The sequence below is a fragment of the Leptonychotes weddellii genome, chromosome 9 (assembly GCF_054177405.1).
Source record: "Leptonychotes weddellii isolate Sample4059 chromosome 9, ASM5417740v2, whole genome shotgun sequence".
In the NCBI taxonomy this organism is placed as follows: Eukaryota; Metazoa; Chordata; class Mammalia; order Carnivora; family Phocidae; genus Leptonychotes; species Leptonychotes weddellii.
Window position 1 is genome coordinate 122,010,115 of NC_138377.1, and position 20,163 is coordinate 122,030,277.

Genomic DNA, 20,163 nt, shown 5'->3' on the forward strand with positions numbered 1-20,163 from the left:
GGAGAGCTCCTCGAGGCTTCCACACTCCGTGCTGGGTTTTAAATCTTCAACTCTCTCATGTTCCAAGGGCTGGGAAGTCCTCATCTCCCACCCCTCCAGGTCTCCTGTGCCCACAGAGTTCACTTTCAGTTCAGGCTTATCCTCAGTTCGGGGAGGGTCCAAAGTCAGGACCCAGACTGGACAGAGACTCTCTGCAGATCCACTTAGTCCTGGTAACCGTTAAGAAGTTCTGAATTGATTTCCCACAGACCCTAAGTAAAATCAGGGTTTGTTTTGAAGGATCTGGCCTCCTCCTCCCTCACCTGTTCTTGCTATGAGAACTGCCCCTCGAAGTGTTTATGTGTACACAGTTTTGTTAGTGAAAAACAGAGATCTCGATTTTGGGCGGTGAGCCTCGTTCCCCCCACCCGGACTGTGCTTCTCCCCCTCCATGAGGGCGTGAGGGCAGGTAGCCGACTGCTGTGATGGTGGGGGAGGCAGGTGAGCTTCCGCTGAGAGACGCTGTTCTTTCTATGGGTCTCTCTGCCCACTCCCCAGGGAAGCTGAGTCAGAGCACAGTCCGTGCCTGGCTCGGCCTGCACAGGAGGACATGGTTCTTGGTTTCAGTCTGCCTTCCCAGAGTTCCTTTCTTTGCGGAAATGGGGTAGTTCTAAGTGGCTGGAGGGGTGCAGGGAGGAAGAGAATTCTAGTGCCAGGGGTTAAAGTTGCCTCTGTGTCCTGTCCTCGTTCTAATTATGATTATAACCCTCAGAACGGAGGCCTCAGTGCCAGGGCTCCGTGGTAAAGGGCTGCTGCTTGCCTTAAAATCATAGGCCCATTTCCAAACTACTGTATGCAAAAGAATCGCCTGGAAGCTTGTTAAAAATGCAGATTCTTTGACTGCTACCCCCAGAAATGGGTTCAGTAGATGGTGCCCCGGAATTGGCTTTCCCTCCCACACACAACTGGAAGGTCTGTCTCTGGTTCTCGTTATAGGGCTGTCTCAACGAGGCTCGGTCTCTGCTCCATGGGCCCCTCATCCCCACATCCAGGCTGAGGGGCAGCCCTCACCAGGACAGGCCAAAAAGCTGGGCCTGGAACACACACTCCTGGTGATTCTGGACCACATCTTGAACACCGCTGCCTGGAGTAGTTTTAAAAGGCCAGTGTGCAGGATTAAACATTGTTCCTGGCAGATGAATAATTCCATGGTACATCTAAGACCTCCAAAGGTAAGAGCCTTTATTCTGCTCATTTCCGGGGGGGGGGCGGTTCACAGAGTCTCCCTTATCATTTGATTACAAGTCACGTGATACTAGCAAATACCACCTACTGTGATATAACTGCTTAGCGTCCTTTACTAATAAGATTACAGTTCCTATTTATTAAGCTCCTCTAGGTACCGGGCACTCTGTGCTGAGCACCTCACATTGGTAATCTTATTTCTTCCACAACGATTTAGACGGGCTTCCATGTGCCCTGGCCCGACGCTGGCAACAACAGCCCTGGATGATCTGGAAGAACTCTTGTTCGGGGAGTGACTGAGCAGGCCCGGGGGACCCTCTCCAAGGACCCCAAAGCAAGCTTTTCTCCTGGAGTAATTAACTCATCAATATTGGAAGTGCAGCAAACATTTTCTCCCAATCGGTCATTTGTGTTGTAACCATGATGTTTTCCATCATACACAAACTTTCAATATTTTGGGGTGGTAAAATCTGTTTATCTTTTCCCTTATTAGATCTTTTAGGTTTCGTGTTATGTTTAAAACAGAGCCTCCCACACCAGAGATATAATAATCTCCTGTATTTCCTTCAGTAATTTTGTAGTTGGAACTTTTTTGGTTTCTTCCCTCGAACTAATTTTTGTAGCAACTGTGAGTTACAGATCTAACTCTTACTTTGAGGACCAGTTGTCTTAAACCCCAATTTATTAAACAATCCATCTTTTTCCCCCACTTCAAATACTCCTTTTATCCTACTAAGTTCCTGTCTGCCTGGGGGTCTGCTTCTGGACTCTGCCTTTTGTTCCATGAGCCTGTCTGTCCGAGCCCACCCCAGGTCACAGGGGCCACGCCTGGGCAGTCCTTTACCCCCTCAGCGCTCCCCGCCCCTGACTCACCAGCATCAGAATTTAATATTCTCACATATTTACTCTTCCACATGAACTTGAGAACTTATCAAATTCCCAAAGTATCCAACCATGCTGGAATACACTGAATTTATGGGTTGATTCAGAGAGAACTGAGATCTTTCCAGGAGCATCATGTCTACCGTCTGTGTCCGCTTACAGAATGATCTTAGTAGGTCTCCCGCTGACTCTCTTAGATTTTTTTTTTTTTAAAGATTTTATTTATTTATTTGAGAGAGAGAGACTGAGAGAGAGAGAGCAGGAGAGGGGGGAGGGTCGGGAGGGTCAGAGGGAGAAGCAGACTCCCTGCGGAGCAGGGAGCCCGATGCGGGACTCGATCCAGGGACTCCAGGATCATGACCTGAGCCGAAGGCAGTCGCTCAACCAACTGAGCCACCCAGGCGCCCTGACTCTCTTAGATTTTATAGGTCGGCCGTGCTACCGTCTGCAAATAATGACAGTTGTAACTTCCTCTCCTTCCCCTGCTCTCCTGCGGGGGTGACAGTGCCAGGACACTGCTAACGAGTGCCCTAGTTTCCGACTTGTATGGGAATGCTTGTGGTTCTTTAGAATGTCATTAACTGCTGGTTTGTGATAGAGATTTTTTATCTAGATGAGGACGTCTCTTTGTAATCTTAGCTTACTAAGATTTTTAATAAGGGATAGATCTTAAACTTTACCAAATATCGTTTCAGCGTCTATAGAGACGATCAGAAACTTTTCTCTATTAATCGAAGCTGAAATGAAGGCTGATGAGCAGCCGTACTCCCTAATGTACGCTATGTATCCCCAGTCCCCGTGCCAGGAGTCAAACACTTCTGTAGAAGGATGAACCCCCCCACGTAGGGATGGGGCTGAAAGCCTTCTCAAATTGCTCGCACTTACGGGCGCTTGGAGGCTCCACTTTCTCTCCAGGGAAAGGAGGTGTACCAGACCAAATGCCCCCAGGATGGGAAGGAGCTCCCGAGGACAGTGGTGTCCAGAGTTCGGGAACCAAAGAGGGGTCAGGGAGGATGGAGGACCCCCACGTCCCTGCCACCATCCCACACATCAACACACACAGACCAAGTGCCCGCGATGAGGTGGGGGGGAGGTCTGGTATCTGAAGCATCCTCTGAGCTCTGGCCATGACATGGTCTCTCGCGAGTCCTTCCTGCCACCCCACAGCCCCGAGCCGGGGAGGCCAGGGAGCTCTTAGGGCGGAACCGTCACAGAAAGCAGGGATTCCTCTGCTGCCCCAGTGCTAACTCTGGGTCCCCATCCCCCTCCTCCCAGCTGTCACTCAGCTCCTGCTGGTCACATCCGGACAAGCAGTCCCTCCGTAACCGGAGGGTCCCCCTAGAGCCAGGTCCTGCCTCCAGTGACCCCGGCGCTGGGCTGCTACCCACTCAGCCTCCCCTACCTGTTCTGACCCTGCTTCTCCTCCATCCCATTATGGGACAATGATGGGTGCTTGAGCCTGTGCCCAACTGGGCGCCACTCATAACCCAAAGCTGAGGCCGGCACCGCGCACTCTGACCCAGGGCCCTCTTGTCACGATCTCACTAGTGTCTGCCCTGTCTACCCGACACGGGGCTTGGGGCTGCCACCGGACACAGAAGCAACGATAAACAGAAAATGAGGGCGGAGCCCAGCGTGTCACAGTTCTGAGAGGTAGATCGGGACAGGATACCCATCCGGTTTGTCCCACCCGACCTCGTGTAAGAGGCAGTCTCTGTGGATGAACTTTCTCTTCAGGCCACAGGAAGCCCTAGCCCAAGCGGAGGCGGAAGGTGGCGATCTCCATGGGCTCCAGATAGACGTCAGTGCTGTTGGAGGGTGAGGCCAGAGGGTACAGTAACGTCAGGGAGGTCGGCTGCAGGAAACCCACGTCCAGGCCGTGGAAGAGGCTCCCCAGGGCCGCCTGTGGAGAGGAACACGGTACGGGGCTGTGCTGGGCGCTCTTCCTCTGTACGCCCGGTCACCTCTTGAAGAACCTCACGGAGGCGACATGGTGCCTCCCTGCACGTGGGTCCTTTAGGACCACGTCTGGGTCCACGCTGGAGTTTCCCACCTCGTCTGACAGCGGCCTCTGCTCATGGAGCACACGTCTCCGGCTGTATGCCCTGCCCCAGAACGTGCCCCCACCAGGCCTCGCTTGCTTTTCTCTCGTCAACAGCTTCTCCCTTTCTCTCCAAAACGCCCTGGAGGGACCCCCACCCCCAGTCCCACCCTCACTGCCCCCCTCACGGCAGCCTTCCCATTTTCCTGCCCATACCTGGGCCGTGCTCACCTTGCCTTGGCTTGTGGTGCAGTTGAAGCCCAAGTTCTTGGCCTCAAGGCCACAGTCGAACCCCTTGCGGTGTAAGATGAGCGCAGTTTCCGCCGAAGGCAAGGCGTCATCCTGGGTGACAGACACACAAGGGGCGGTGGGGGGGCCGGGGCCACTCAGGGCTCACAGGTGGAAGAGCACCGCTATCCAGCAGCAGTACTGGGCCCAGGAGGAGTCCGGGTGCGGAAAGGCTGGAGCCTGGCCCTGGGGTGCGGAGCGGAGCGGGACACTCACCTCGGCCTGCAGCGTACGCAGGTTGAGTAGGTGGAAGTCACAGGGCAGAGAGGAGGCCAGGGGATGAAAGGAGCGCAGACTGGGGCCCGGGAGCTGCCTCTTGGCTACGGGCAGGGCAAGCACTGGGGTGTTCAGGTACATGGAGGTCAGGTGGCTGAGGAGGGACGGGTAGCTGGTGGAGCGGCCATCCTGGACCTGCAAGGTTGGCCCGAGATGCGGGGGAGGGGGAGGGTAAGCGCGTGCCCGGGTCCGTTCCTCTGGAAAGAGCTTCCCCGATGTGTCTGGGAGGCTCCAGGACCCTTCACACACACGTGGCCACTTTCCATCTCACACAACTTAGGACTATTTACGACTTTTGAGGGTTTTTGCTTCTAGGACATTACCACAAGCACACACCCCATACTCTGAACACCATCTCCCGTCTCGCAGATTCTCGGAGGGAGGAGAATGGGAGTCAGACAGACGTGTGCTTCACACGGATGCAGGGGGTACTCAGAGTGATCCTGCGGTTCCACGTAAGGCCCCATGTCCGCAGCACCGGCCGTGGTCCTCGGGCCCAGGGGTCCCCACAGTTGTGTCCACCGAGGACTGCTGTTTAGGGGGCTGACCTGGACTTTCTCTCAGATCGCCACTTGTCCATATTCCGGACTTCTGTCCCTACCACCACCCTCCTTCCAATCGCCCAGAATCTCTCACTTCCCCCTCCCCTGACCTCTGTCCCCCGCTCAGCCGTGTCCTCACCTCCACCCACAACCTCTCCCTCCTGTGGCTCACTTCGAGCCACTGACATTTCCTGCTTTAAACCATCACCGGCCTCCAATCTCCCTGAAGATCCACCCTGCTCCTGCTGTTAGGGCGACATGCTCAGGGCAGAGCCTTCCTGCTCTGGTCCCTCCCTGGCCTCCAACATAAAGTCCAGAAAGTCTCCCACCAGCTGTTCCAGGCCCACTGCAGTCTGCCCCAAACAACCCCCGACTTCATGCTAGCCCAGCCACGGCCACTAGAACTTTCTGCAAAGACAGAAACACTATACCTGTGCTGGACGGTAGAGTGGCTGCTAGCCACTTGTGGCCGTGGGACACTTGAAACGTGGCTGGTACGAATGAAGAACTGAATTTGGTACTGTATTTAGTTTCGATTCATTTAAATATCCACACGTGGCTAGAAGCTACCACACTGGACAAGCAGCTCTAGTCTAGCTGAGCGAACTCACTGCTGTTCCCCGTTCACACCGTCTCTCTTGCCTTCCGCCCGTGCCTCGGTTCATGGGATTAGATCAGACCCCGATTCACCACAGCTGTGCTTGGCCGACCCGTCCTCCAGAAGCGGTCCTCTGTCCCCCAGCTCACGGCATTCTCTCCCTCCTCAGCACCAGGGGGCATATTTCTACCTTAGTTCTACACACACAGCTTGGCACCCCCCTTCCCCCGAGCGAAGTCCTAGAGAGCAGGGTGAGTAACGCAGATGTTTGTGTCCCTCTCAGGCCCAAAGCACAACAAGTGATCAGGATCTCCTTGGCGAGTGAGGACTGAGCCGCAGACTCAGGGGACTGAGTGGCAGGCCCTGTCATCCGCAGGCTCTGACGCCAGTTACGACTCGCTAACGCTAGTTCCACACCCCATCGCTGGCCCTTACCTCGAGGTTACCGCTCCTGCTGCTCTGAAAGACCAAGTCCCTAAACATGGCTGCCAGTTTGGAGAAAAAGCCAGGCTGGTGGGGGCAAAGAAAGCCATGAGATGAATGCGGCCGGAGCAGAGAGAGTTAGAGGACGCGGTGGGGGTGGGGGGGCACAGAGGATGGCGGGAGAGGCTGTGGGAGACGGAGGTGCCAGGCTGAGATGGAGCAGCAGAGCGTGAGACTCACTCCCCACACCCCCGGAAAAGCCCTACACTCACTACCCCTCGCCCGCCTCTAGCTCTGCCGCCCAAGGGACCAGCCTGACCTGGCTCCTGGGGAGGGAGGCCCAGAATTTACCTCACTGCCCAGGGTTCGCCGCTCCAACAGGAGGCGGAAATGGTTGCAGGTTCTCTTGTTGTCCTTGAGCCCTTGGCCCAGACCCCGGTTGTCATCCTGCATCAGCCGTCGGTCCAGGATCACCTCCAGCTGGCCTGGGGACGTTAACTGTGAGCCCCGGGCCTGCGACCCCCATCCCCAAGCAGATGTCGGGCTTTGGAAGAAGAATCCCCACCACAGGCCCCGAGGGAAACGCCCGGTGAGCTCGCCGGAAGCAGTCACTCGGGAGAGGACACACCCTGGGATCTAGGCTGGAAGGGGGCTGAGTGAAGGGCCAGAGTCACAGATGAGCGAGCAAGAGGCCCAGAGCGGGCAGGCGCGCGCTGTGCCTCAGGACTGGGGCAGGGCCGGGAGCTCAGGCTGGGGACCACATCTGGACTGGCCACTTGCACGAAGTAAGCAAGCGAACACAGAACTGCTCTGGGAGGCCCAGCGCTTGCTGCAGAAGCCTGAGGCCACGCAGCTCGGGCAGACTTTGCTGTGACTAGAACATGCCCGGCCGCCCCTGCTCTACGCTGGGACGGACTCCAGCTCGGCCGCCGCATCCGTCACAAGGGGAGCGCAGACGGCAGGCAGATGGCAGATCAGACACAAGCTCACATTAGGTATCACTGAGCGGTGCCCGGCGGGGAAGAGATGGCAGATGATCGCCTAGGGTTTCTTTGTAAAATATGCTTGGGGAAGGGGCTCACCGCAAAGCTGACATATGTCGGGGTGAGGATTTTTCCCAGCACCTGTTTTTTTAAGAATCTCTTGAGGAAGTCTACTCAGGTGGCCCTATCCCTCTCCCCAGCCGGATTCTGACTTCTGTAGTTCCTAAGTGTTTCTACCCTGAGCAACCTTTTTTTGGAAAGATATCCGGAAGTCCTAAAATGACCCCAGGAGTATAAAACAATAATCCTGGGGCGCCCAGGTGGCTCAGTCGGTTAAGTGTCTGCCTTTGGCTCAGGCCGTGATCTTGTCCTGGGATCGAGCCCCATGTCGGGCTCCCTACTCAGCTGGGGGGTGGGGTCTGCGTCTCCCTCTCCCTCTGCCCCCTGCTCGTGCTGTCTTGCTCTCTCTCTCTCAAGTAAATGAATACAATCTTTAAAAAACAAAACAAAACAACAAGCAATAATCTGAGCACCCTGTTTCCCTAAAGGGCAGAGAGAACCAAGGGGGCGGGGGGACACCGGGCTCAGCTAGCAGCCAATGGCACAGACAGCCGGGCAAAGTCTGACAGCAGGGCGATCCTGGGCGAAGGGGCAGCAGAGACACACTCCTTCAGCAGGGGGTCAGGCCTCCAGTGTCCCGGCCACCGGCCACCGGCCCCCAGCACAGCCTGAACCAAGTGCTCTCAGCTCAGCCCTGCACAAAGGCTCCAACCCAGACGTGGAAGATCTGAAGGCCTCAGAGGCCAAGTGCAAACTGCTCCCTTTACCCTGAGGACACGGAGCCACCTCAGCTTGCCCAGCATGCCCAGCTCCAGCCCAGTACTCCTCATGGCTTTGTTTCAGTTAAGAACGCCATTCTCTCTTTCAATGACCGTTAGTAGGGAAACACTATATGTTTTTCTCCTTTGCTAAATCTTTTTTAATTAAAAAAAAAAAATTTTTTTTTTTTTTTAGAGCAAGAGAGCAAGAGGTGGGGGAGAGGGAGAGAGAGAATCTCAAGCAGGCTCCATGCCCAGCGTGGAGCCCAACATGGGGCTCAATCTCACAACCCCGAGATCACAACCTGAGCCGAAATCAAGAGTCAGACGCTTAACCGAATGAACCACCCAGGCACCCCTGTTAAATATTTCATTATAACGTCAGACGCACTTCTCCGACCGTCCCTACTTCCATCCCTGGCCAGGGGAAGGGGGCTGCACAGCTCAGTTAAGAATCACTGTTCAATACCCTGGTGCTTCTTAAAGGGACCCAACAGGACCCCCACCCCCAGGTCACCTCCATGGCTGCCTCCACTAGGGGACAGGGTGACAGCACGCGTCTGCCTTCCTGCCATGCCGTGTGTGACTGACAGGTGCTGTTAACGTTCTCCAAGCATGGAGGTGACGTGGACTGGAAAGGGGTGGGGCCTGCTGAGAGGAGAGGCCCTGGGACACAGATGGGCTTCTGTCTCGTCCTTCACCCTCCCCATAGCCCCCTAGCTGTCGCTCCCCACTCACCATCGTGCAGGCTGGAGACCCCCAGGGCCTGGGAAGTGTGTAGCGTGAGGCGGTTGTGTGCGTCCTGGATGTAGGCCATGACTGGCATGGGGTAGAAGTTGGCCTGCAGGGGCAGCTTCTTCAGGTAGCGCCGGGGCTGCACCTGGGACAGGAAAGCCAGCAGATCAAGGGTGTCCGCGCACCATTTGGGCCCCAGGGGTTCCCAGTCTGAAGGAGTCCCTGATCACTCTCGCCTCGGACTCCTCTTCCCCCATCAGGGCACACTGATGATTCCCAGGGCCCCGGGAATCACCTGAAAGCCATTGAGGTCCGTGAAAAAGGCACCCTGGCTGTCAATGTCCGTGTGGATGCGCAGGGCCAGCTCCTTGTTGACGTAGTCGCGGATGTCCACCAGGGATGACATGTCCAGAGACAGCCCCTCCACCCCTGGGCAGAAGGACAAAGGGAGAGCATGGAGAGGCCTGAGAGATGGGCTGGGGGAGGCCGCGCACAACCCCCCAGCAACTCCCAGCATTTCTGGAGGGCCTTCACTGCAAGAGAATTAACGTCCTCCCCGTCTCAGATGATCCGTTTGCTGGGAACAGACACATGAGCAGAGAACGGGCAGAAGGAAGAGCGTGGCATAGCCCCGTGCAGCCCTGACCTTTATTCTGACCTTCCTCATCGAGCAGGCTCACCTGGCAGATTATAAAGCCGGACCACCTGGCGGACATGCTCGTAGTAGGCAACCACCTCGGAGAAGAAAGGGCCTTCGGTGACACGCAGCACGGGGGGATCCTTGGGGACGTAGGGCTGGGGACAGAGCAGGCGGCAGCTGAAGCCATAGCACGGAAGGCGGAGTGGGGAGGTACCGGCCCAGCGTTGGCAGAAATACCTGTTCCCAGCAGGCTCCAGCCGGAGACCCCAGGCTGAGCTGGCCCGAGGCCCCAGCTGACGCTCCTCAGCCTACCCCACCTCCCAGAGGCAGCGCGGGCAGAGCCCCCGGCAGGCAGGGATGGCCCTGGGAGAAGGCCCGTGCCCTCCCCCCTGCCTCAGTTCACAGGGCTCCTCGGACCCTCCGTTAGCGGGCCCCCCCAGGGCCTGCTGAGTTTTTGAGGAGTCTTTACGGTACCTGGGCCTCCCCATCAGGCAGGAAGAGGTAGGCTCCACTCTTGTCTTTGGACCCACGGGTGCCATAGATGAGGAACTCCACGTCCACCCGCTGCTCCTGCTCCTCGTCCACCCTTCGGATGCTCTGCCAAAAAACACAGCCCTGACCCCTGGCCCCACACCAGCATGTCAGGCCTGCCCCCTGGGAGGGCACGGACGAACTCCCCCAAGGAGCCAGCCCAGCTTCCCCATGCTGTGCCCCCCGGGAGCCAAGACGGCCCACTCCGCAGCCCCCCCCCGCCAGTCAGGCGGCAGCTCAGCTCCGGCCCACCGCCAGGCACGCCCTCCCCAGCCCCCTGCCCAGGCCCTTTACCTTGAGGAGCCCGGTGAGGCCTGAGAACCAGACCTGCATGTAGCGGTTGCTGAGGGCGAAGTCACTGGCGCCCGAGTCGATGATGCGCAGAGGGAACGCGTCCTGCCTGCTGACGGACAGCTGCCGGCCATGCAAGTAGATGCGCACGGAGGACGGCAGGGTGCGGTGCCCGTCCAGGCCCAGCTGCAGCTGCAGCACGCCGAGGCCCAGGGCCGGCAGGCGCATGGGCACAGACACCTGCCGCGGGAGGGGCGAGGGAGGGAGGGGTGAGGGAGGGAGGGCCGAGGGAGGGAGGGAGGGGTGAGGCAGCGCGGCCCACGTGGCGTGGGCATCCATTCTGGACGCGGGCCTGGGATCTAGGCCTGGGGCATTCACTTCCTCACTGAGAAAGTCCGAGCAAATGCTGATACCTCCTGGGGCCTCGGTACGCACCCCCCCGCCCCGCCTCTGAAAGTGGAGGTGACATCGCTTGCCTCTGGTCACTTTCAGGAGTCTCACCTGATACCTGAGCAACTACGAAGCGGGAAGCGCACGTTAAACTTTCTGTAAACACTTGCTGAACGAAGGAATGGCAGGGCAACCTAGCCCCCATTTCTAGTATTCTCCACGTCCACCCGCTGCTCCTACCAAACTTCGCCTTCCTTTCGAGGACAGACTCAAGTCCCAGGAGTGACTGTCCTCTGGGCAACCCCCTCCCCAGGACCCCTGTCCCCAAGCTGGGCAGAAGTGGGAGGGTGGGAGGCTGGTGTCACAGGCAGAGAGAGGCCCCGGGTCAGCACCGAGGGCTGGGGCCCACCCTGGGGGCCCCTGCTCACCTGGTAGACATCAGCGACCATGTTGGTGGCAGAGCTCCAGTGTGCGCTGATCTGCACCGCCAGGGGCTGACCCTCCTCTGAAAGGACACGCACCCGGGGCGAGCTGACCAGCAGGGACACCACGCTGAGCCGCTCCTGTTCCAGGGGGTTGAAGAGCACCACATACCTGCGGGGAGAGGCAGGCTCACCTCGGAGGCCACTGCTCCCGGGCACCCACGGGAGTGGTGGCACCCACACCGAGTCCTGCGGTGCTTGGGCAGGTGTGGGTGGGAGATGGTGCTGGGAGCCAGAGTGGCTTCGCCTCCGCGCCTGGCCTGGTCTGGCTCACCTGGGTGAGGAATCCAGCTGGATCACTGTGCGCTCCGGCAGGGCATCGTGATTTAAGCGGGTGTCATCCTGGGGTTAAATGGGTGGGAAGGAAGAACCGTCCTGCGGTTGGCCTAGCTCAGAGCCTTGCCTCCTCCCCAGCCCCTGCCTGTCCTGGCTGTGGACCACCAGCCGCACTGGGCACCGATCTTTCACTCCAGGGCAGGCGGGAAAAGGAGAGCAACACCCTCATACCGCAGCTCTTGGATGGGACTGCACGCTCCCGAGAGCGCCCCGAGCGGATCGAGAAGCGGGTCTCACCATTTGGAGGAAGGGTGCCTCGGCATCGAAGTGGTAGGTCTCTTTGTCCCCCAGCACCAGATAGTGAGCTGCATTGATGATGACCTGCTTCAGGTTGACAAGGGAGCGCAGGAGCCTGGGGGCGGGAGAGGGGGCAGGGGGTGGGCATGGAGAAGACAGCCACCGACAGACCGTCCGCCTCTCCAGCAGGAAGAGCCCTCAGCAGGCCTGCCCGCTGACTGCCCAGCTCGGCCTTTCTTTAGGACAGCGGGCCGGGGCGTGGTATCCGACGCGGAGGAGGACAGCCCCCACCTGACGCCGTAGTCTGCCACGACGGCCTCCTTGGCCGTGCCGGTGATGGCATCGTGGTGCTGGAAGAGGCCCAGAGTGCGCCGGGCTTCCGTCAGGAGGGCGAAGTTGGAGAGCGGGTACCGGCTAGCCAGTCCGGAGCGGCGGGCGTGAGCGACAGCGAGGCTGTACAGTATCTCTGCCCCCCTGCCCAGAGAGGGGTCAGTCAGCCTCCCGCCCACACGACTCCCAGGCCGGCCGCGCTCAGCAAGCCCCGCCCCCGCTCAGCAAGCCCCGCCCCCTTCTTTCCACCACGTCTCTGCCTGCCTTGTCGCCAAGCCCTTCCGGTGCATTCTGAGCCGATCCAGCTCCTCCTTAAACCCCAAAGGCTTATTCTCCTCCCTCCGGCCTGGAAGGGGGTTGAGTCTCACCGCAGGTGGGCTTCCAGGACCCGGTCCAGGCTCTTGTAGAAGGGCCGGGAAGTGTAATAGCCGGTCCAGTAATGGTCCTCCCGGTCCGCATAGGAGAAGAAATCCCCGCTCAGCACGGGGAACCCTGGAGGCCGGGCCCCTGGCTCCACCCCGGTCCTCTTGTACAGAGCGTCAAAATAGTCAGAGAGGGTGCCAAACTGGGCCTGTGGAGACCCCCCAAACCCGCTCCCATCAGTTCCAGAGTTTCTAGGACTTGTGGCCCCGAGTGCTGCAGCTGAGCGCCAGGAGTAGGGACTCTGCCTACGCACAGGCAGTCATGGCACGTCCTACCCTGCTGGCCCACACGCAGACGCGGGGGGACCAGGAAGGAATTCTGACATAAAAGGGAGACCCTTGGGGCGCCTGGGTGGCTCAGTCGGTTAAGCGTCTGCCTTCAGCTCAGGTCATGATCTCTGAGTCCTGGGATCGAGCCCCGCATCGGGCTCCCTGCTCTGCAGGAAGCCTGCTTCTCCCTCTGCCCCTCACCCTGCTTGTGTTCCCTCTCTCGCTGTCTCTCTCTCTGTCAATTAAATAAATGAATAAAATCTTTAAAAAAAAAAAAAAAGGGAGACCCTTGCCCAAGAGTCGGGCACAAACCCCTGCCCTGGAGCTGGTAACCTGCCAGGCCAGGCTGCAGCACTGCAGAGGGACCCCCCACCCACCCCCCAGCTCGGCGACCCCTCCCACCTGCACGTGGAGATCGGGCTTGCTGTTGAGGAAGTCAAAGAGCCGCTGGTAGTTGAAGAACTGGGCATCCCACTCCTGGGGCTTGTCGTATCGGAAGTCGTCGCCCAGCGGCACCAGGAGGACATTGCTTCGGAACAGCCGGGACTTCTTCCGGTACTGGTCCAGGAGCAGCGTGGCCCTGCGGGGGTGGGGGGAGAGGGCCCGGGCCCAAGTGGAGTCTGGGCGGAAGAGGAACCGAGCAGAGCCAGCCGCAGAGGGCCCCTGAACACACCCAGCGAGGAGTCACGGGGCCTGCGGCGGGCATCTCCCGGAGTGGGAAACCTGTTCCCGGGAGCCCCGTGTTCTCTGGACGGTTCTGACAACAGGGGAGGTCTTCCTAGGCTGGGCTGCAGTTTCCGGCTACAGGTCCCGGACTCCAGGGCCGCCCCTGGACACCACGCAGAACGCAGCACTCCCCTCCCCTGGGGTTCTCCTTCAGACGTATGCAAGACGTCCTCTGTGCCTCCCCTTCCGGCTCCGCAAGCCCAGCTCCTCCGTCGCCTGGGTCCCTCCATCTCCAGCGGTTCCCCAGCACCCTGTGCCTGTGTCCCTCAGAGCGCAGGGCCCGGCACTGGATGCAGGCGTCCAGGTGGGCCACCGCTGTGGGGGCGCATCAACGGGGGCGTCTCTGGCAGCCCTACGGTCACCCCCGGGGCTGACGTCAGCCAGCGTGCATGTTTCCCATGCCTGCGGTTCAAGTTCCTTCTCATCCTGAACTTTTCTATGCTGTTTTCTGAGGCTAAGAGGGGAACCTTACGTTTATATCTAGTAAATCTCATCTGGTTAGATTCGACCCACATCACACACAACCTGTTGAGATCTTGGAGGATCCTGATCCTGACACTCCAGCTTCACTTTGCCCACCAGGGAGCAAACACAGCACAACACCAAAGAGCCTAGAATCAGAGCCAGACTATGCCAGCTCCACACGGACTAGGCTGAGTGACCCTGGGCAAGTTACTTAACCTCTCTGGGCCTCAGTTTTTATAAAATGAGAATGTCAGTACCTACCATCATGATGTTATGAAAATTAAAACAGACTAAGCGATTTAATATATATTAAACACTTAGAACTGTGCCTGACTCATAGCAGAAACTATAAACACACATTCATCGTTTTCTTTTTCAGTCAAGTTACTCGTAAAATCAATAAAAAAAACAGAGCCTTGCAGCCTCTCATTAAAGCCCCTTTCTCTTTTCAGACCAACCTAGTAATTGGCACATCGCGGGTACCATGGTTCAACCAGCCACTGATCTACTTAACTGTGCTGATCCAGCTGGTACTTTCCTACTTTGCTCTCGAGAGAGGACTCCTTGAACACCATTTTCCCCTAATTTCTCAGCCTATTAAGCCTTTCAAAGGAGAAAACGTAGTTACTCTCGTGACTTGCTCTCCGCAAACCTGGGCTGGGATCTGCAGGTCACAGATGCGCTTTGGGAAATACCAGGCCTTAACAGCCCTAGATCCCTGCTTAGAATCGGCATTCAGATTTCTGGGTTTCAGAAACAAAAGACCACTTTTTTTCCCTTTGGTCACATGTTTCACCTCTTGGACATCATGGAAATCAGAGTTACTGCAACACGAAAACCAGTTCAACTTGTTATATTCTCAAGGCCAGTCGGTTCCGGCCAACCCACTGTTCTAGGTCACTCTTAACCTGCCCTTTCCCAGGGAGGGGGCGCTGACTTCAGCAACAGAGACATCTTGAGGAGTCCCTAACGACCCTCAAGAGGGCAGATGGGCTTTCTCTGAGGCTGGGGGCCCTTGGGCAGGACTGAGTGGGATTCCAGGTCCACGACCGCTGGGGATCGTGGCCAACTTTGGGCTAAGGCAGGATGCCTGCGCTAAATGAAGGCACATTAGGCCACAGGGCAAGGAACTTTACCTGTTTTGAGAATTGTTCACTTCTGAGTCAGTCAACCAGCTCTGGCTGGGCAACATACTCGTTTGGGAAAATAAAGCCATTCTGGCAAAGGGGGTTCCCTAGGGCAGCTCTAGTTTTCCAGGGAGGCTCAGAAAAGTGCTGCACCGTAGCGGCTGTGGACCTGAACTCACCACCTGTGCCCACCCCCCATTCTACAGAGGTATGACCCGAAGCACCCCCGTACAGCGGAGCCTGGAGCGAGGCCAGGTCTCCCGGCTCCTCCCTGCAGTGAAATGGCCCAGCGCAGGCCGGGGACAAGTACCTCTCGGCCACGTTCGCCTCTGTGACCGCCCGGGGTGGCACCTTCCAGGGGCAGTTGATGCGTCCGCCCGGCAAGCGTTTGAAGTCAAACTGGCAGCAGACCTTGGGATCCGGGCCACAGGTGTGGGGCACATCATAGCTGTAGAAGGGCATCATGTGGCAGAAGATGTCCGTGTCGGAGTCCGAGTCTGGAGAAGACACAGCGGGCGGTCGGCCACCAGCAGGCAGCCTCTGGAGCTGGCCGTGGGGGTGGCAGCAGGGCGGGGATCTGCTCCAGCTACGGGAAGCTCTGACATAAGGTGAGGCCTGAACCAGACCTCAGGCTGCAGAAGATGTGCGGGCCGAGGCTCGGGACACAGGGAGGGCTCTGGGGCCCACAGCTCCTCCAGGGGGTGGGACGCTCAGACCCTCAGGCCAGAGAGCAGGCCCCGCAGAGGCCAGAGGTCAACGTGACCCTTGACCTCCCCTGAAGGAGGAGAGCACTCTGGCTGTCTGCACTAGTGCTCATGGGCATGCTCCGAAGGACACCGGGTCTTATTTCTCATCCCCCTGTCCTTCCCCAGGGAGAGCTATAACCCCCGCCCCCCCTCCACCCTACCTGGTCTTACCCCAGGTCTGCCTCCACATGAACTCCAGACTGTGGGTGGAAGCAAAGTGCTTCTTGATGGCGTAATGCACCCTCTGGATCAGCATGCTGGTCAGGTTGGCACGGCGCAGCAGGTAAGGAATGGTGGAGCTGTGTCCAAAGGGGTCCACTGCCCAGCCAGAGCGCGGAGTCGCACCTGAGAGGACACGGGAGCCAGAGGTCCTGAACACTTCAGGACCGGGCCTCCTGTCCTGGGGACCCAGCTTTCTTCTTGCCATCACGCCAGGCCCAGGCTGGTGGAATCAGCTTACAAAGGAATCCCCTACCCCCACCCCTGCGCCTCACAGGCCCCTGCTGTCCCCTCGGCCCAGCTATGGGAGCAGACTCTCGTTCCTGAGCCCAGACTCACCGAGGTTTCTCTCCAGCCACTGGTGTCCCTCAATGAGCTGGTCAATGAGCGCAAAGTAATGGGAGTTGGCCTCGTCCGGCATCACCCAGCCTCCTGTCACAATCTCCAGCTGCCCATTTCCCACCAGCCTGGAGTGAAGGACGCACATTCAGCACAGGGCAGGGATGCTCTGCCCAGTCCTGCCAACCAGGATGCCAGGACCTGTGCGCACTGGCCTCACCAAGCCCGCTCACCCGACCCCAGGACCAACCAGAACAAATGTGCACCCTCCTCTCCCCACATACAACCTCCATGCTGTCCTGGCCCTGCCTCTCTCTGGACCTCCGTCTGCGCTTCCCAGGGCCAGGCCCCGTGCTCCTTCTTCGCTGTGACTCTGATTTCTCCCAACACCAGTGACTGTCTTCTTAGCCTCGGCCCCTCTACTATCACTCCTCCCTGCCCTGCTCCCCCTTCCTCTCCCTGCCACCCTGGCACCCACAGCTTGGCCTCCAGCTGCTCTGGCACCCATCCCGGGGCCCAGAGGGTAGGGCCTCCCCAATGGGCACTGGCCTGCGGACTGCTGCTTTCTTTTGGGCATTGATGTTGTCCCACCACTTGGCAAAGAAGGAGACTTCTGCCCAGAGGAAGCGCCGCCGGGGGTCCTCCTGCAGCTTGGACACCATGCTGTTGAGGATGTGCTGGGTTTGCTCCGTGTAGTACTTGTCAAAGGTCTTGATCCAGCCTGGGGAGCCAACACAGGGTCCCCTAAGGACGCCAGCATCTTCGTTGGCCCCTCGCTTACCTCTGCCACCGGAAAGCCCCCTGCACAGCCCAGCTCCCAGGGCTCTGCTGGGTCCTCACCCGGGTCATTGTGGGAGTGAGGCACCACAAACACCTGCAGGGCTTCAGTGTCCCAGTCGTGCGGGCCGTAGGAGATGTCGAAGCCTTGCTTCCACACGCCGCCATCCACGTTGTCGAAGGGCAACTCCTCTGATATGGTCAGCATCTGCCAGGCCAGGGAGCAGCTCAGTGCCCATCCATATCCACCAGAGCTCCCCACCAGCGCTGACCCCCTACCTGCAGCTCTGGCTTCTGGCCCCGGCCCCCCAAAGCAAACTGGCAGTCTTGAGGGGAGATGGAGAAGAAGCTGGGCCGGGGCTCTGGGGGCACCACCCAGGAGCCATTGGCCGTGTAGTAGGGCAGCAGGGCGGGCGAGCCCTCCGCATTGGCTGTCAGCTCCAGCACCGAGTCCTTGATGTGGCTGATGATCTCATGGTTCTCCTCCAACAGCTGCTCCAGCTGCTCAATGCGGTTCTGCAGCACAGAAATTTGGCTCTGCCAAAACACCAGAAAGCAATCACCCACGGCTCCTGGTGCCACAGGGAGGATCTCTGCATGGGGCCCACCACCCGAGGCCTGACTGTGATCCTTCCCTCCCCAAGTGCAGGCAGAACCAGGAGCCTACGGGCCTGGATGGCTCTGGCCAGATGAGGGAAGATCTGCAAATCACTACAGAGGACCCCAGTCCACTTGGCTGGGGAGTACCCTCACGCCCTGGCTCCCAGAAGGGCGAAGATTTCACCTCGCAGGCCTATTCTCCACAACCGGTGTGGCCCGTCTGGAGCACTGTGCTGACAAGGACTGCATCCGGGCTTAGTGGGAAAGAATGCTGCAATCCATTAGCAATGTCTGCCAAGAATTCAGGAGGACAGAGCGGCAGTACATGTTTCTCCTTCCTTCTTCCTTTTTTGCTATCCTTGTTTTTACCTTCGCGTGTCTAGAAAATCTGCCGATCGGGAAGAAGTGTTCCTGTCCTGGGCTGACACTGACTCTCGACCTGAGCTCAGAGGACTTGTATATGAAGAGATTAGCAAGCAGGCATGACTCACCCGGGGGAAGTTCCCGCCATTCTGGTGACGGGTGGGATCATGCTGCACTCGGTCCAGCATGAGGTAGAGCGAGAAGACGGCCACACAGAAGATAGCGGCCCCACATACTGTCACCTGCTTTTTCAGCTTCATGCTGGCCTCCACACACCTGGCAGGAGGGACACCATATGCGGCTCCAGCAGGCAAAATCCCTTTGTTGGTCTTTCCACCAAATGCCCCAAAGAGTTCCTGAGTGCTACTCTCAAGGAACACCTATTTGCCTGACTCCGAAGAAAAGCGAGTTTCTAAGCACCAAATCCCAACATTGGCTGTGGAGCCTCCTCTCTTGGCTGAGACACTGGAAAGCGCGAGGAGCACATCTGAAGCACGTCCTGCCTGGTCCTGGTGGCAGCTCAGCCCCTAGGATGCAGAGGATCCTCCTTCCCAGGGTAACACGACTGGATAACAAACGTCCCAGCTCTGACTCCAGAGTGCACCACACAACCTCCTGATTATGACTAGCTTCCCGTAGAGCTTGCCTACAGGAAGGACACAGCCAGTCAAAGGAGGTGGGTGTCCAGCCTGCTTGGCCACGTGCTTCTAGTTTCAGAGGACTAAACTGGGATTTAGTTTGAATTTAAGGAAACGGAGAGGGAAACCTTTCTTCCTCTTGGATCAAACCGGTGCTCACCAGAGAGTGCCTGGCCCAGCACCTCTCTCATTAAGAAAAACAGAATGAGTTTACAAAGCTGCAAGAGCAGCTTGTTTCTAACATCCAGCGGGCCCTGCAGTCTTCTCCCGGCTAGTTCCGATTCCTGCAGTGGGTAACTTTCAGCCTTCGCTTCTAGAGCACCGGGCGGACCCCCTGGGAAGCCAGCAGTGATTGGTGCCCAAGGTCCCCTGGCTAGGGAGAGGCTGAGCACAGCTGCTCCGCTGTGGGGCAACTTCAGAGGACCAGTGCCCGCTGCCACCGCCCGCGGGGCCCCCACTTGCCTGCTCGGGTGGAGGGAGGCCGCTAGCTGCTGGGCCGAGCGTGGGCGGAACCGCCGCTCCGGAGACTGGCTCCCGCCCTGGGGCCGAGGAGCTCTGTCGCCTCTGTGCGTCGTGCCCTACTTAGCACGATCTGATTCCGCTCAGAAGCCTCCGGGCAATATTTTTAGCCCTTGGAGGCTGGGTCTAGGCCAAAGTGGGTGGAGCTGCGGGGAGAGAGCTGGGTCACAGGGTGGGTAGGCACCTGCCATCGGGTCTTCGGTAGCCCACCCGCCGGCCGGCCCAGCCCCCTCCCGGCCCTCCCTGCCCTCCCGGCCGCGGCCCTCGCCGACCCTCCCGGCCCCGGAGACCGCAACGACAACGGCCGGGTGCGGAACCGCGGGCCGCCTCCGATCCGAAGCGCCGCTCGCGCTACTGCCGCCCACCCCGGCCGCGGCCCGGGGCGCAGCCGGAGCCCTCCCCCGGGTCCGCCCGGCGCGTTACCGTCCGCGGCCGGCCTCCGCGCCGCTCCGGGCCCCGCCGGCCGAGCTGCGCCCCTCACATCCCCGGGGCCGGCGGCCCGCGCGGAGGCAGCGACGCAGGCGAAGGCGGGCGTCCGCCCAGCCGTCGCCGCCCGCTCCGCGCGCCGCAGCCACGCTCCCGCGGGGCCAGGGCCGCCCGCACGCTCCGCCGCGCCCGCCCTCCCGCCTCCCGCCTCCCGCGGCCGCCCGGCTGACCAGCGCGGGGGGCGGAGACAGCCGCGCCGCGCCCCCTCCGCGCCAGCCCCGCCCCGCCCCGCCCCGCCCCCTCCCGCCGGCCTGGCGCCTCCCGCGCGCTCCCCGCCACCGCCCCGGGGCGCCGGCAGCAGGGCCGCAGTGCGCAGCCGCAGCCCGGGCCCGGCCTCGGCGCGCTGCGGAAGCTCCGCGAGGGGCGCGCAACTTTATTTTTCTGGCTCTTACTAGCGTCAGCGCATTGCCAAGCAGTAG

The 20,163-nt window shown here is 59.2% G+C and overlaps 1 protein-coding gene and 1 long non-coding RNA gene across 5 annotated transcripts in view; one reads left to right on the forward strand and one right to left on the reverse strand.

Annotated features, from left to right (window-relative positions):
• LOC115938728 (uncharacterized) overlaps positions 1-1,793 on the forward strand; it is a 5,993-nt gene extending 4,200 nt beyond the window's left edge. The window contains exons 2-3 of the long non-coding RNA XR_014148823.1: positions 976-1,211; positions 1,442-1,793. This is a non-coding gene — a long non-coding RNA (uncharacterized LOC115938728). The remainder of the gene's footprint in view (positions 1-975; positions 1,212-1,441) is intronic.
• MAN2A2 (mannosidase alpha class 2A member 2) lies at positions 1,205-19,851 on the reverse strand. 4 transcript variants are annotated; one of them, XM_081831703.1, is made up of 24 exons: positions 19,682-19,851; positions 19,202-19,404; positions 18,230-18,377; positions 17,418-17,675; positions 17,202-17,346; positions 16,911-17,082; positions 16,362-16,489; positions 15,975-16,148; positions 15,368-15,554; positions 13,142-13,319; positions 12,416-12,618; positions 12,009-12,191; positions 11,718-11,832; positions 11,419-11,486; positions 11,091-11,256; positions 10,276-10,512; positions 9,925-10,047; positions 9,491-9,605; positions 9,106-9,239; positions 8,814-8,955; positions 6,626-6,759; positions 4,652-4,846; positions 4,379-4,489; positions 1,205-4,009 (listed from the first exon to the last, which is right to left on the reverse strand). In XM_081831703.1, exons 3-24 carry the CDS (start codon positions 18,359-18,361, stop codon positions 3,857-3,859), a joined length of 3,453 nt encoding a protein of 1,150 aa, XP_081687829.1. In that variant the 5' UTR covers positions 18,362-18,377; positions 19,202-19,404; positions 19,682-19,851; the 3' UTR covers positions 1,205-3,856. The 4 variants fall into 4 exon arrangements, with proteins under 4 accessions (XP_081687829.1, XP_081687831.1, XP_081687830.1 ...); XM_081831705.1 differs by lacking the exon at positions 19,202-19,404; XM_081831704.1 differs by lacking the exon at positions 19,682-19,851 and having other exon boundaries at positions 19,202-19,575.
• Between the last annotated feature and the right edge of the window lie 312 nt (positions 19,852-20,163).

Excerpts from the sequence above, each read along its gene's own strand:
- MAN2A2 (XM_031022695.2), bottom strand. The coding sequence starts at position 18,361 with ATGAAGCTGAAAAAGCAGGTGACAGTATGTGGGGCCGCTATCTTCTGT. Across the intron at positions 17,676-18,229 it reads ATGGCGGGAACTTCCCCCGG|AGCCAAATTTCTGTGCTGCA; the intron begins GTGAGTCATGCC and ends GTGTTTTGGCAG. Across the intron at positions 4,847-6,286 it reads GCAGGAGCGGTAACCTCGAG|GTCCAGGATGGCCGCTCCAC; the intron begins GTAAGGGCCAGC and ends CCAACCTTGCAG.